The 12,669-nt window shown below is 45.7% G+C and overlaps 1 protein-coding gene across 8 annotated transcripts in view; it reads right to left on the bottom strand.

Annotated features, from left to right (window-relative positions):
- The window catches only part of UBASH3A (ubiquitin associated and SH3 domain containing A), a 44,892-nt gene extending 39,962 nt beyond the window's left edge, over positions 1-4,930 (bottom strand). For 6 of the 8 annotated variants that reach the window (XR_004052652.1, XM_030914665.1, XM_030914664.1 and 3 more), the window contains exons 1-2: positions 4,581-4,819; positions 2,370-2,423 (exon numbers count right to left, since the gene is read on the bottom strand). Coding sequence is in view for 7 of the 8 variants with exons in the window: in XM_030914665.1 (XP_030770525.1) it covers positions 2,370-2,423; positions 4,581-4,693 (167 nt within the window). In the remaining variant the exon portion in view is untranslated. Of the gene's footprint in view, positions 1-2,369; positions 2,424-4,354; positions 4,377-4,580; positions 4,820-4,845 lie in introns of those variants that run through there. The other 2 variants (XM_030914662.1, XM_030914663.1) reach the window with 2 other exon arrangements.
- Between the last annotated feature and the right edge of the window lie 7,739 nt (positions 4,931-12,669).

The raw sequence follows: 12,669 nt of genomic DNA, 5'->3' as shown, positions 1-12,669 counted from the left end.
TTTCAGGCAGACAGTTATTTTAAATTAAAGGAAAAATGACGGATGACCCAACATAGGAGTTTTTCGTCACTAACAATAAAAATGAAAATAAAGTAGCTCTGAGACAGCATTTTTCTCATCTGTCAAGTTAACAAAGATTTTTTAAAATAAAAAGTATAAAAGTTCTGCTCAATGTGCCAAAGGTGAAGCAGGACTTAAGGACGGACTTTTCAACTTTTATGTGAAGCAATTTGCCCATAGGTATCGAGAGTCTTAAAATGCCCACACCCTTTGAACGAATAATTCTACTTCCAGAAATTTCTCCTGAGGAAAGAGCACGAAGTACTGTATAGGCAAAACTTTACACGTGAAACATTTATTTAGGGTTATTTAGAATAGGAAAGAAGAAAAACTCCATAACTGATAGCAAATCTATTTATCATGCATTCATGAGAAACCATGGTTTTGAAGAATTTCTAATTACTCAGCAAAGTGCTTATGATATAATTTTCAATTTAGAAAGCAGTATTCAATCACTGAAGGAAACAGAACGTATGCAAGACCATATTCTCTTCAGTAAAAATCACAAAGGAAGTTACCTCTCCTCTCCATCGCGATTCCTACCCTCCCCCTTTCCAGGGCTCAGCCCGGGGGTGAAGCTGCTTTGTCTTCTCTCAGAAATCTAAGTAATGGACTTATAGATAGCACTTGTTTTACATAAAGCATAAGCTGTTGTTCAAATTATTCTGCAACTGGCATTTTTCCTCCACCATGTCTTTGCAATTAATCCCCGTTGCTACACACATGTCTAGTGAAGTTTGTCAGTGTGAATTTGTTAAAGGCTGTGTAATAGTTCATCGTGTACATATATAATGTTGCACTTGTTCATTCCTGCATTGATGAACATCTAAATTATTTTATTTTAAAACCATTTAATAACGCTGTAATCAAGATCTTTGTACATGTCTCTTTAGGCTCCTTGCGTTTCTCCAGGGAATCTGCTTAGATCCTCAACGGAGGCTGGTGGGCTGTGCACATTGCCAGGGTTGGCAGACACCCAGCACTGCCTCCCTCAGTGACACCAGTGACGTGTGAGGCCCCCCTCTTCCCTCATCCTCATCAATGCTTGGAGTTACCTTGCTTGCTCTAAGGATATCTTAATTTGCCCCACCTCCCTGGTTACTAGTGAGAGGTTGGGGTGCTCTTGACGAGTCTAGGGGACCCCAGTGCCTCCCTGTTTTTTGGTGGGTTTCCCAGTCTTATTGACTGGGTTGCAATGGACGGGTGCTGGCCATGCCCCCTCACAGCAGTGGGCTTGTTTCTGATTCAAAATTGGCAACTGGCTTTAGTGGGGTGTGTGAAGGCATTGCCCATTTTGCCGGTGGCCTACACTTTCTGGAGGAGGAGGAGCATCCCGTTGGGAACGCTGCACGCTCAGAGGCCCAGGATCAGTAACTGCCCTCCTGCTTTGGGGAGGGCTCCAGCCTCCAGGGACCTGGCTTTTGTTATTTGATTTTCCCCGTGGCTATCTCAGGGCAGAGGATGAAGGACTCCCCACAGCACATCCAAGTGGGAGAGGGTTTTAGAGAACTGGGGGCCCTCCTCTCCATCCCCAGAGCGGAGAACAGGCCCATGGCAGCAGGTGGCTTGCAGAATCACTCATGCAGCTGGTACCTAGTGAGGCCACCTCGAATCAGAGCCCTCACCTGACCCACACACCTGGTGCCCTTAGAGGGCTTCATGACCACCAGTAAACTCCCTTCTCCTCAGAGGCAGCCCAAGAGTGTGGTTGCCGCTATTTCTATCAGCAAAGATGTCAATTATGTCTCAAATCTTTCTATCAATAAACACAAACATCCTCCTATCTATCTCAATCTTGTCCATCGTAGTAGGCGGTTGAGGAGGACTTAGTCAAACACAAGTATGCAAAATCCTAGCCTACTCTTCAATTACTCATAGAGGTTGAATATTAGGAGTACTAATATATAACCCAGATGTTACCATTTTTACCCTAATTATTTACTTTATTCTAACAATTACCCTAATTTATGTGCTTATCACAACACAACAATTATGTCTTCCCCATTTACTCAACAAAGCACATGAACCTGTACTTCTTGGCAATCAAATTGGATTGCATCAGATTTGTAAGTGAAAAAAGCGTTGTTAAAAGTTCTGTCTGTTTCTTTCCAAGGTTAACCAGAGCCCTGTGCCCCTCCCTCAGTGTACTGTGGATAGGCAGGGAGATTATTTTGTTTTTCTTCCTCAGTGGTCCCATCCCACCCAGAGGCTCCTGGCTTTTCCTGGTGTCCACCCTGGTGGGAGGGAGTCCTCGAGCACAGGGCATTCAGTCCAAACACCCCCAGGTCTACAGGAGCAGCTGCACTCACCAGACCAAGGCTTCCTCCGCCGTCTTCCTCCCCGTGGCTGCCAATGCTTTCAGCCTGCAGAAGAGCAGACACAGGCACAGAGTCACGTCGCCCATTCTTGGGAAAAGGGTCAGAGAGGCAGGGTGTAGCCCTGCACACCCAGGATCTTTGGGATGTGCTCTGAAGAGGGCCTGATGCTAAACTTCCAGCTGGCACGTGCCCAGGCGCCTGTCCCCTGAGTGCTGCCATTGTGGTTTTGGACAATGCTGACCAGCTCACACCTGCCCATCACTTTCCTTCCCTGGCTACCTGCTTCAGAACGGGGTCTCAGTGCTGAGGACCTGACCTCCACCTGCTCCTGCAATCCCTCTCCCTGGCCTGCCCCTCCCCACTGCCTAGAGCAAATGGACCCACCTTGTGGAAAGTGCCCCCAGCTGGGACACATGCTTCCCTGACAAATGCTTCCTTCACTCCAGCATCACTTAGTGAAACAGCCCGATCCCTAGGCTCGCCTCCCACACCTCTCCCCCGCTGGGAAACAGTCCTTCCCAAAGCACCCAGGCAGGCACTTGTCACGGCTCGCACAGTCCCCTTGCATCCACGGCTCTCCCCTGCTAGACCAAAGCTCCCTGAACGCAGGGCTGAGTCTTATTCATCATGGTAACCTGGGACGTAGGTACATTCCGTTGAATTGGGCAGAACTGGACCAAATGAAACAGAATGGAATAAAGCTAAGGTAATTTATCAGGAATGTGTACTGGAAATGGCAGGCATCCATGAGGAGCCCACTACTTGATGCCCAGTGCTGCTATTTGGGTGGGTACCGATGGGGCTGTGGCCACCTGGAGAGGCTTGAACAGGGCAGCCTTGGTGCAGGGCCCTTACTTTGAGGTGCTCTGGTGTGGGAAAATTAATACACATTTCTCTTCCTCCAACATGTGTTTAATGTTTAAACTGGAAGGAATTTTGAGTAGGAGTCCATGCTACAGGTTTAGTAGTAAAATCCAGCGTGAACTCCTTCAAAGGCATGGAGACCTGGTTCGAGTCCCAGCCCCTAATGCACTCTCTGGGCCCAGTGTCCTGCCTGCACTGGGTGGCAAGCAGTGGACGAACGCTGCCTTGTCTGCGCTGCCTGGACGGTGCCTGGTGGTCGCCCTGCACGTGCCTGACCCCACTCCCCATTCAAAGCCCCCGGCTTAGCTCGAACATAACAGTGACGACAAAGCACTGACTTGGGGAGAAGAAAGGGGTTTTCTAGCTTCAAATTTACTTCACCCAATTTGGCCAAGCTTTTGTTATAGTGTAGAAGGAAAGTTTAGCTCCTTCCCCAACCCAAAGTTACCTACAGTGTGATTCTGATACATTTTTCCATGTGAAAAAATGAATGGGTCAGATCTAGGGCACTGGTTTGCCGTGAAAGCTGTTAAGCCAATGTTGGTATCATGTCCTCCCTCTCCGAGAGTGGTAACTCCGAGGGCTAAGCTCTTCCACATGCAGACCTTTCCCTTGGGTCAGCAGGGTCACGCTCACACTGTGTCTAATTTCCTACCCATTTATTTCGTTATCAGACACTCAGGGGATTCTCCCTGAGGACAAGTGACTTTCCCTGGGCAGCGTGGAAGCACAGCCCTGCTGACAGGTGGTCCTGGTGGTAGAGACGCAGCGGGCTTTGGGGCCTTTCACGTTAGAGTTTGAACGTCTTGAAATGCCACCTTCAGAGTCACTGAGCTGCACACAAAGAGGTTACAACCAGGCCCCAAGCTCCTCCAAACCCCCAAAATGGAGCACCCGGAGTAATACATGGCTTCTGATTTTCACAAATTTCAGGGTCTCCCATTCAGCCAGCAGAGCAGGTCTTTAAAAGGTCAAGAACATCAGAGGTATTCTTTTGCCTCCCTCAGCCACACATAAACTAACACTGATAATGCACACACACTAACACTAATAATAGCTGATGAGCTGAAAAAAAAAAAAAAAAAAACTCATAATGTTTTAAGAAAGTTTACCAATTTGTGTTGGACAGCATTCCAAGCTTGGACAAGCTTGGTCAAGATCATCTCATTTACGAAAAGCAGAAGAGGGCCCTGTGAAGACGCAGTGTCTCACCCTGCAAGGTGCACTGCTTTGGCAGGAAGCCATGCCCTCCACCCCTGCAGCTCCATGCCAGGGGCCGCAGCAGGGTCTGGTTCCAGCCCTGCTGGCTGGGCCCCGGGGTCTCTGGGCAGTACTCACGTGGTATGCACCGGGAAGCCCATGGCCAGGAGGGGCTCCAGGAGTAAGGGGGTGCTGCGGCCCTTGAGCTTGTTGGAGACCTTGGCGTAGAGCTGCGTCTCCCCGGCTGCCATCTCTTCCTGCCTGTAGGCCAAGAAGCTTGCCTGCACAGAGAAATGAGGAGATAAAGCAAGAGGGGGAGAGGCAAGGCTGAGGCTGTGAAGAAAAACCTCAAGCCCTTTTTGATCTTTCTGACAAAAGTTGATATCCTGTTTGCATGAAATACCGGTTTTCAGAATTCTGTTTGCAGGATGCTGGGTGCAGCGTCCACCAATCCTAACTGTTTCCTCCATGGGGTTCGAGGCTAAAGGTCCAACTGAGCTCCTGCGTGGGATCAGCCTCTACAGGGACTTGTCTAGTGTTTGGGAGCAAGAACGCGTGAGAGTGTGGGGGAAGGAAGTGGGAGGAGAAGTCAGGGAATGGGTTCCCTCCTGGATCCTGCTGGCCCCCTGCCCTTACCCACCCTGGATCCCAGGCTCCTTGTCTGCGAACAAGACATTAAATTCCACTTTATCGATTGTCTCTGCTGGAAAACTTACTGGTTCTTTCAGTCATTCGTTGACTTGTTTTTTTATTTTAAAAACTTTAAAAGCTTAATATGTGTACAGAAAAGTTGATGAATCATATGTGTATAGCTCAAGGAATTTCCATAAATGAGCCCACACCCCTAATTCCCCCACAACCCAAAATAAAACAGGGCAACCAGGGGAATTTTGTACCTCTTCCACCTGAGGGGACATTTAGCAATGTCTGGAGACATTTTTGTTTCCAAAATGAGGTGGTGGTGGTGGTGGTGGTGGGTGGGGTGGACATTAAATGTCACAGTGCCCAGGACAGTCTCCCCAACAAAATGTCAGTAGTGCCAAGGTGGAGAAAGCCTGCTCTGGAACATTCTCAGAACCTCAGATGCACCTCTGCCCCCAGCCCAGCCTCCTCCAGTTAGCTCCTCCCTCCCCCAGAAAGTAAACTGCTATATTGCTTATATATGAATTGTGCCTGTTGTTGAGCCTCATATAAATAGAACCATAGAGCATATTCTCTATCATGTCTAGTTTCTTTTTCCTCAAATTATGCCTGTAAAATTTATCCACATTTTTGCTTGTAGCCACAGTTAGTTCACTGTTACTGCTGTGTAGTATTCGATTAATAAATATACCGGCCAGGCGTGGTGGCTCATGCCTGTAATCCCAGCACTTTGGGAGTCCAAGGGGCGGGGGGTGGATCACCTGAGGTCAGGAGTTCGAGACTAGCCTGGCCAACATGTTGAAGCCCTGTATCTACTAAAAAATACAAAAATTAGCCAGGCATGGTGGTGCATGCCTGGAATCCCAGCTACTCGGGAGGGTGAGGCAGGAGAATCATTGAACCCAGGAGGTGGAGGTTGCAGTGAGTGGAGACTGCACCACTGCACTTCAGCCTGGGACACAGCGAGACTCCAGCTCAAAAATAAACAAATAAAATAAATATAACATAATTCATTTATCCATTTCTCTGTTGATGTGCATTCAGGAAGTTTTTAGTTGTTTTGCTATTGTAACTAACGTTGCTGAGGACGTTCTTGTATGTGTCTTTGAGTGCCTTGTGCATGCATTTCTGTTAGGTGTACATCTAGGAGTGGGGTTGTTGGATCATAGAGCATGTGAAACTCCATTAGGAGCTGCCAAGCAGTTGTACAAAGCTCTACATCCTCATTCACACTTAACATTATCAGTCCCTAATTTTAGCCACTCTGTGGTGGGGGTGGTGTGTAGTGGTATCTCCCTGTGGTTTCCATTTGTATTTCCCTGAGGCATAATGATATTGAGCATCATTTCACAGGCTTATAGTCCATTTGAATATCTTCTCTGGGGAAGTTCCTGTTCAGATATTCTGCTCTTTTTTTTTTTTTTCTCACTAGGTTGTTTGCTTTTTCTTACCAATTTGTAGGAACTCTGGTTAGAGTTTTCTTCATCCTGTTCAGGAGACTGTTGTTGATCCAACATTGACGAAGATCATCTATGTTTTGTTCTAGAAGTTTTGCTACTTTTGCTGTTCATATTTAGCTTTATGATCCATTTGAATTCATTCTGTGTACAGTGTGAGGTAGGGGTAAACTTTCATCTACTTCTCTATTGAAACGGCCATCCTTTGCCCAATGAATTGTAGTAGGAGGCTTATTGTAAATCAAGTGACTGCATATGGATTAGTTTTTTCTAACTGTTATGCTCTCTTGTTTGATTTGTCCCTTTTTGTGCCCATTCTACACTGTTTTAATCACTATAGTGCTAAACCCTCTGGTTTTGTCTTTTGCTTTGTTGTAAGCATTTAGAAATCAAGTTGCCATGGCGTGTCAGTGTGTCACTGGGTCGTGCAAAAAGATTCACACCTACAATCAATTGATTTTCAACAAGGATGCCAATGAAATTCAATGGGGGAAAGGATAATGCTTTTGATAAATGGTGCTAGAGGCTCATGCCCATAATCTCAGCACTTCGGGAGGCCAAAGTGGGAGGATCACTTGGGTCTAGGAGTTTGGGATCAGCCAGGGCAGTAGAGTGAGACTTCATCTCAAGAAAAAAAAAAAAAAAAAAGGCCATGGTGGTGTTAGTTTCAGCTACTTAGGAGGCTGAGGTGGGATGATGGTTTAAGTCCAAGAAGTCAAGCCTGCAGTGAGCTGTGATTGCATCACTGCACTCCAGCCTGGATGACAGAATGAGGCAACCCCGTCTCAAAAGAAAAAAAAAAAAAAAAAAAAAAAAAAAAAATTAGTGCTAGGAAAACTGCATATTGGTATGAGGAAAAAGGAACCTCAACCCTTACCTCACATTATATACAAAAATTAACTCAAAATGTGAATGCTAAAACTATAAAACTCCTTAAGAAAATCTAGAAAAAAAATGTTTGCCAAATTTACAAGAAAAAAACAAACAACCCCATCAAAAAGTGGGCAAAGGATATGAACAGACATTTCTCAAAAGAAGACATTCATACAGCCAACAGACACATGAAAAAATGCTCATCATCACTGGCCATCAGAGAAATGCAAATCAAAACCACAATGAGATACCATCTCACACCAGTTAGAATGGCAATCATTAAAAAGTCAGGAAACAACAGGTGCTGGAGAGGATGTGGAGAAATAGGAACACTTTTACACTGTTGGTGGGATTGTAAACTAGTTCAACCATTATGGAAAACAGTATGGCGATTCCTCAAGGATCTAGAACTAGATGTACCATATGACCCAGCCATCCCACTACTGGGTATATACCCAAAGGATTATAAATCATGCTGCTATAAAGACACATGCACACGTATGTTTATTGCGGCACTATTCACAATAGCAAAGACTTGGAATCAACCCAAATGTCCATCTGTGACAGACTGGATTAAGAAAATGTGGCACATATACACCATGGAATATTATGCAGCCATAAAAAAGGATGAGTTTGCGTCCTTTGTACGGACATGGATGCAGCTGGAAACCATCATTCTTAGCAAACTATCACAAGAGCAGAAAACCAAACACCGCATGTTCTCACTCATAGATGGGAACTGAACAATGAGATCACTCTGGCTCCGGAAGGGGAACATCACACACCGGGGCCTATCATGGGGAGGGGGAAGGGATTGCATTGGGAGTTATACCTGATATAAATGTCGAATTGATGGGTGCTGACGAGTTGATGGGTGCAGCACACCAACATGGCACAAGTATACATATGTAACAAACCTGCACGTTATGCACCTGTACCCTAGAACTTAAAGTATAATAAAAAAAAAAGTTTGCTATGTTGGAGGTTGGAGTTTGCAAAGTTTTCTTAGGACATAAAATGAATAAACCAACAAAAGAAAAAATTGATGAACTGGACTTCACCAAAGTTGAAAACTTCTGATCTTTGAAAGACACCATAAAGAATGTAATAAGGTCAACCACAGACTGGGAGAAAGGATCACTCTACATATACCAGACAAAGGATTTGTATCTAGAATATACAGAATATTTTACAGATACTTAAATAATAAGAAAACAAGCATCTAATTTAAGAATGGGCAAAATATCGAAAAAGATACTTGCAAAAAGAAGATATACACATAGACATGAAAAGATGCCCAACATCATGAGTCATCAGGGAAATGCAAATTAAAACCACAACATGATTCCACAGCACACCCACCAGAAGACCTAAAATGGAAACTACCAGGTTTACACCAGGCTGGGGAACAACAGGAGCTCTCACACAGTGCTGGTGGGAATGCATAACTGTCTAACCACTTTGGGGAACATTTGGAGGGTTTCTTATAAAGGTAAATATACATGAAAATGTGTGTCCACACAAAGACTGGTCTATGAATGTTCATGGCAGCTCTACGCATAATAGTTCCTTCTATTATTTTTTGGCTTTATTGCACTGGCTTGGACCCCAAGTCAAATGGTGAACAGATGGGGTACTAGTGCACCTTCTTGTATAACTCTCCATCTCAGAGGACAAGGTCTCAATATTTCACCATTAAATGTGAGCATATTATGATATTTATTTATTTGTATATTTTTATTTTTATTTTTTTGAGGCAGAGTCTCACTCTGTCACCCAGGCTGGAGTGCAGTGGCATGATCTAGGCTCACTGCAACCTCTGCCTCCTGGGTTCAAGCAATTCTCCTGCCTCAGCCTCCCATGTAGCTGGGACTACAGGTGTGCACCACCATGCCTGGCTAATTTTTATATATTTAGTAGAGATGGGGTTTCACTATGTTGGCCAGGCTGGAACTCCAGACCTCAGGTGATCCACCTGCCTCAGCCTCCCAAAGTGCTGGAATTACAGGTGTGAGCCACTGCACTCCACTTGATTTTTAAATAATATTCTTTTGGGGCTGGGCGTGGTGGCTCATGCCTGTAATCCCAGCACTTTGGGAGGCCAAGGCGGGTGAATCATGAGGTCAGGAGATCGAGACCATCCTGGCTAACATGGTGAAACCCTGTCTCTACTAAAAATACAAAAAGATTAGCCGGGTGTGGTGGCAGGCACCTGTAGTCCCAGCTACTAGGGAGGCTGAGGTAGGAGAATGGCATGAACCCAGGAGGCAGAGCTTGCAGTGAGCCGAGATCGTGCCACTGCACTCCAACCGGGGCAACAGAGCGAGACTGTCTCAAAATAATAATAATAATAATAATAATAATAATAATAATAATATTTTTCTACTGTACGTATTTAAGTGGTACAATGGGATATTTTGCTATATTCATAATAGTGAAATGAGCGCTGTCATCAAGCAAATTAACATATCTATCATCTTGCATTGTTACTTTTTTAACTTTTTTTTTTCGCTGTAACCGAAACTAAAATCTCCTCTGGGCAAATTTTCAGTATTCAATAAGATATTACACTTCTGGCTGTCAGCTGTACCTTCTGTCTCTGGACTTCATCCTACACATCTGCAACTTTGCATCCTTTGACCCACACCTCTCCATTTCCTGCCCCCACGCCCTCCCCTGAGAACACCCACCTTATTCTGTATGTATTGAAGTTGGTTTTTTTTTTAAGATTCCACATATAAGTGAGATCAAGCAGTATTTGTCTTTGTCTGGCTGGCTTATTTCACTCAGCATAATGTCCTCACAGTTCATTATCCTTTTTCTATGAGGAATTCAAAAGATGAAATAATTCCACAATCAAATGATTTATCTTGAATTTGAAAGTCTCCAAATAGAGAAAACTTGTGACCCAGAGGGAAAAAGCAGATTTGGGTGTGAAATATAGTCTCTACTCAAGTATATTTTTCTCTTCTAAATAATAAACCCTGTTTTAAGCAACTGTGTTATGTTTATAACATATTAAAATGAAAAATGCTTCTATGCATTTCTCTTAAAAAAATCTTATTTGCGTAAGCCAGGAGATACCCTATCTAGCTTAATGCTTCCTTCATAACTTGGAAAGTTCTCTTCCAAGAACATTGGGGAACAGTCTACCAGTTTCCTCCCTCACTTAACTGAAAAGAAAGTGCCTGTAACTCAAGCTGTTTGCAAATCGTTACTAAAGCTTCGCAGGGCTCCCAGGAGACGTCAGCATAGGATAAGGCACTCATGCCCTGAAACCAAGTCTGTTTATGGCTCTGGCTGCGTAACTATCACACGCTGGGCCCCAAATAAGCTTATTTGTTTGCTTCCTCAAAATTTTAGTTTGAGCTCAATGGAATTGATTTGTAGGTAAACTTTCTGAGAGGATATTTTATAGCAAGGAAGACCAGCCACCCCTGTGAGGCCTCTCCCTGTTACTCCCTGGTGGGGAGCTGGCTTGACCTTGGACCGACATCTGATGCACGTGTTAACACGCCCTCATCGTTGGTTATTGCATGTCCATTTGGTGTTATTTGTCCCCACAGGGTTTATGATCAGCTCATCCACGCATACAGATCCCCTGTCATACACACATGGCTGTGCTGGGCACGGCAAGGTCTCAGGAGTGAAAGTGCATTACAGACTCTGTCCCCCCAGAGCTGTACTCCAGCGGGGAGCATCTCCTGTAACACACAGGTAAAAGCAAGGAATGAATGACATGTTAAATTTCCTGTCATTGCCTTTGAGGGCAAACATTCGTTGAGGGACCGTAGAGAGTAGTCAGGAAAGAGTTCATGAAGGAGAAATGTGTGAGCTTGAAGGAGACCGCAGATCACAGCCAAAAGGCACTGACATGTATGTGGGCAGGTCCTACTGGGAGGGAGAAAGGAAGACTGACTGAATCAAAGACAACCTGGACGCATCTCTCAGGTGTTTGCCATCAGCACATCCCGCCCATTCTGCCTTCGAAATTAACCTCAGGTAGCCAGTCCTCACTGTCGGCACCACTAGTGCCTGGTCCATGTCATGGCCCTTGTGGCCCATGAGGTTCAGCCTCCTTGTGGCTGTCCTTATGTCCCCCATCCTTACCCCACTCTATGCCCTGTCAATCAGGATTTGCCCCATCCAGATCCCCCAAGGCTTTCCACATACCAAAGGCAAACCAGAGCCCTTCCCGTGCCCCTGGGCCCCGGGATCTGCCATCCGTCCCGCCGGTCTCACCTCCTGCTACTCCCTGTTCCCTGCTCTCTAGGCTCACAGCCCCTCTTGGGGTTCCTCAAACACTCCAGCGTGGCCCCTTTTCCAGGCTTTGGAGTTGGTGGTTACTCTCCCTGGAGGAATTTCACAAGACTCACTTCGCTGGTCACCAAGGTCTCTACTAAAACATCATCAAGGTCCCTGCTAAAACATCACTCTCCCTAGAGGCCATCCTGTACCACTCTGCCCTCATCTCTCTCAGACCCTCCCCGGCTAATCTCTTCCTAGTGCTTATCATCTGGGGCCACATGGGAGTGCTTTTTCTTGCTGGCTGCGCTGTGTCTAGAGTCTGGCTCATGGCAGATGCTTGCTAAATATTGGCTGAATAAATGCATGGATTCGCAATTTGCCATCCACAATGGTAAATTCAGCCCTTCAAAGATGCTCGGAGCTCCTGTCCCCACAGCAGCAGTTAAACCCCTTTAAGCAGTGCTGTGTGCAGAGGCCTCTTGGGATGCAGAGGCCCCCGAGGAAGGAAACATGACCTGTCTTTTGTGGAGTGCTGGCTGCGATGAGCATCTTTGGGCTCCCTGTCTTTTGTCTGCAGGGGCAGCTGCAGAATTGAACTTGGGGACTCAGTTACAGGGAGGGACAGAAACCCCCACCAAAGAGCGTGCCTGCCCTCTCGATGGCCGCACTGTCAGCACTGGGCAGAGCCCACCCCTTCTTTCAAGTAAACGGAGCGCCTGTGTTCCGATCACCCTGTGATGCAAAGTTTCTGAAAAGGTTTGCTCACCTTACTGACTAATTAAAGGGAAGCCACAGTTTTCCCTCCCTGGTCTCTGCAGCCATACCACCAAGGGCTACTTGATAGGCGCTTGCAGCTTGGGTTACACAGATGCCCATGATAATGCCATTTGCTGTGATGATTGAGTTGACTAGGCTGAGTGACTTAGGGAAAACATTCCCCGATTGGACTAACCTGTTGGCGGCCTGCTTACCATCACACTTGTTTTTATAATGAAAAAGGAAATTAT

Source organism: Rhinopithecus roxellana, chromosome 13, assembly GCF_007565055.1.
Source record: "Rhinopithecus roxellana isolate Shanxi Qingling chromosome 13, ASM756505v1, whole genome shotgun sequence".
Classification (NCBI taxonomy): domain Eukaryota; kingdom Metazoa; phylum Chordata; class Mammalia; order Primates; family Cercopithecidae; genus Rhinopithecus; species Rhinopithecus roxellana.
The sequence above is the reverse complement of the archived record's forward strand: the minus strand, read 5'-3'. Positions and strand labels throughout refer to the sequence as shown.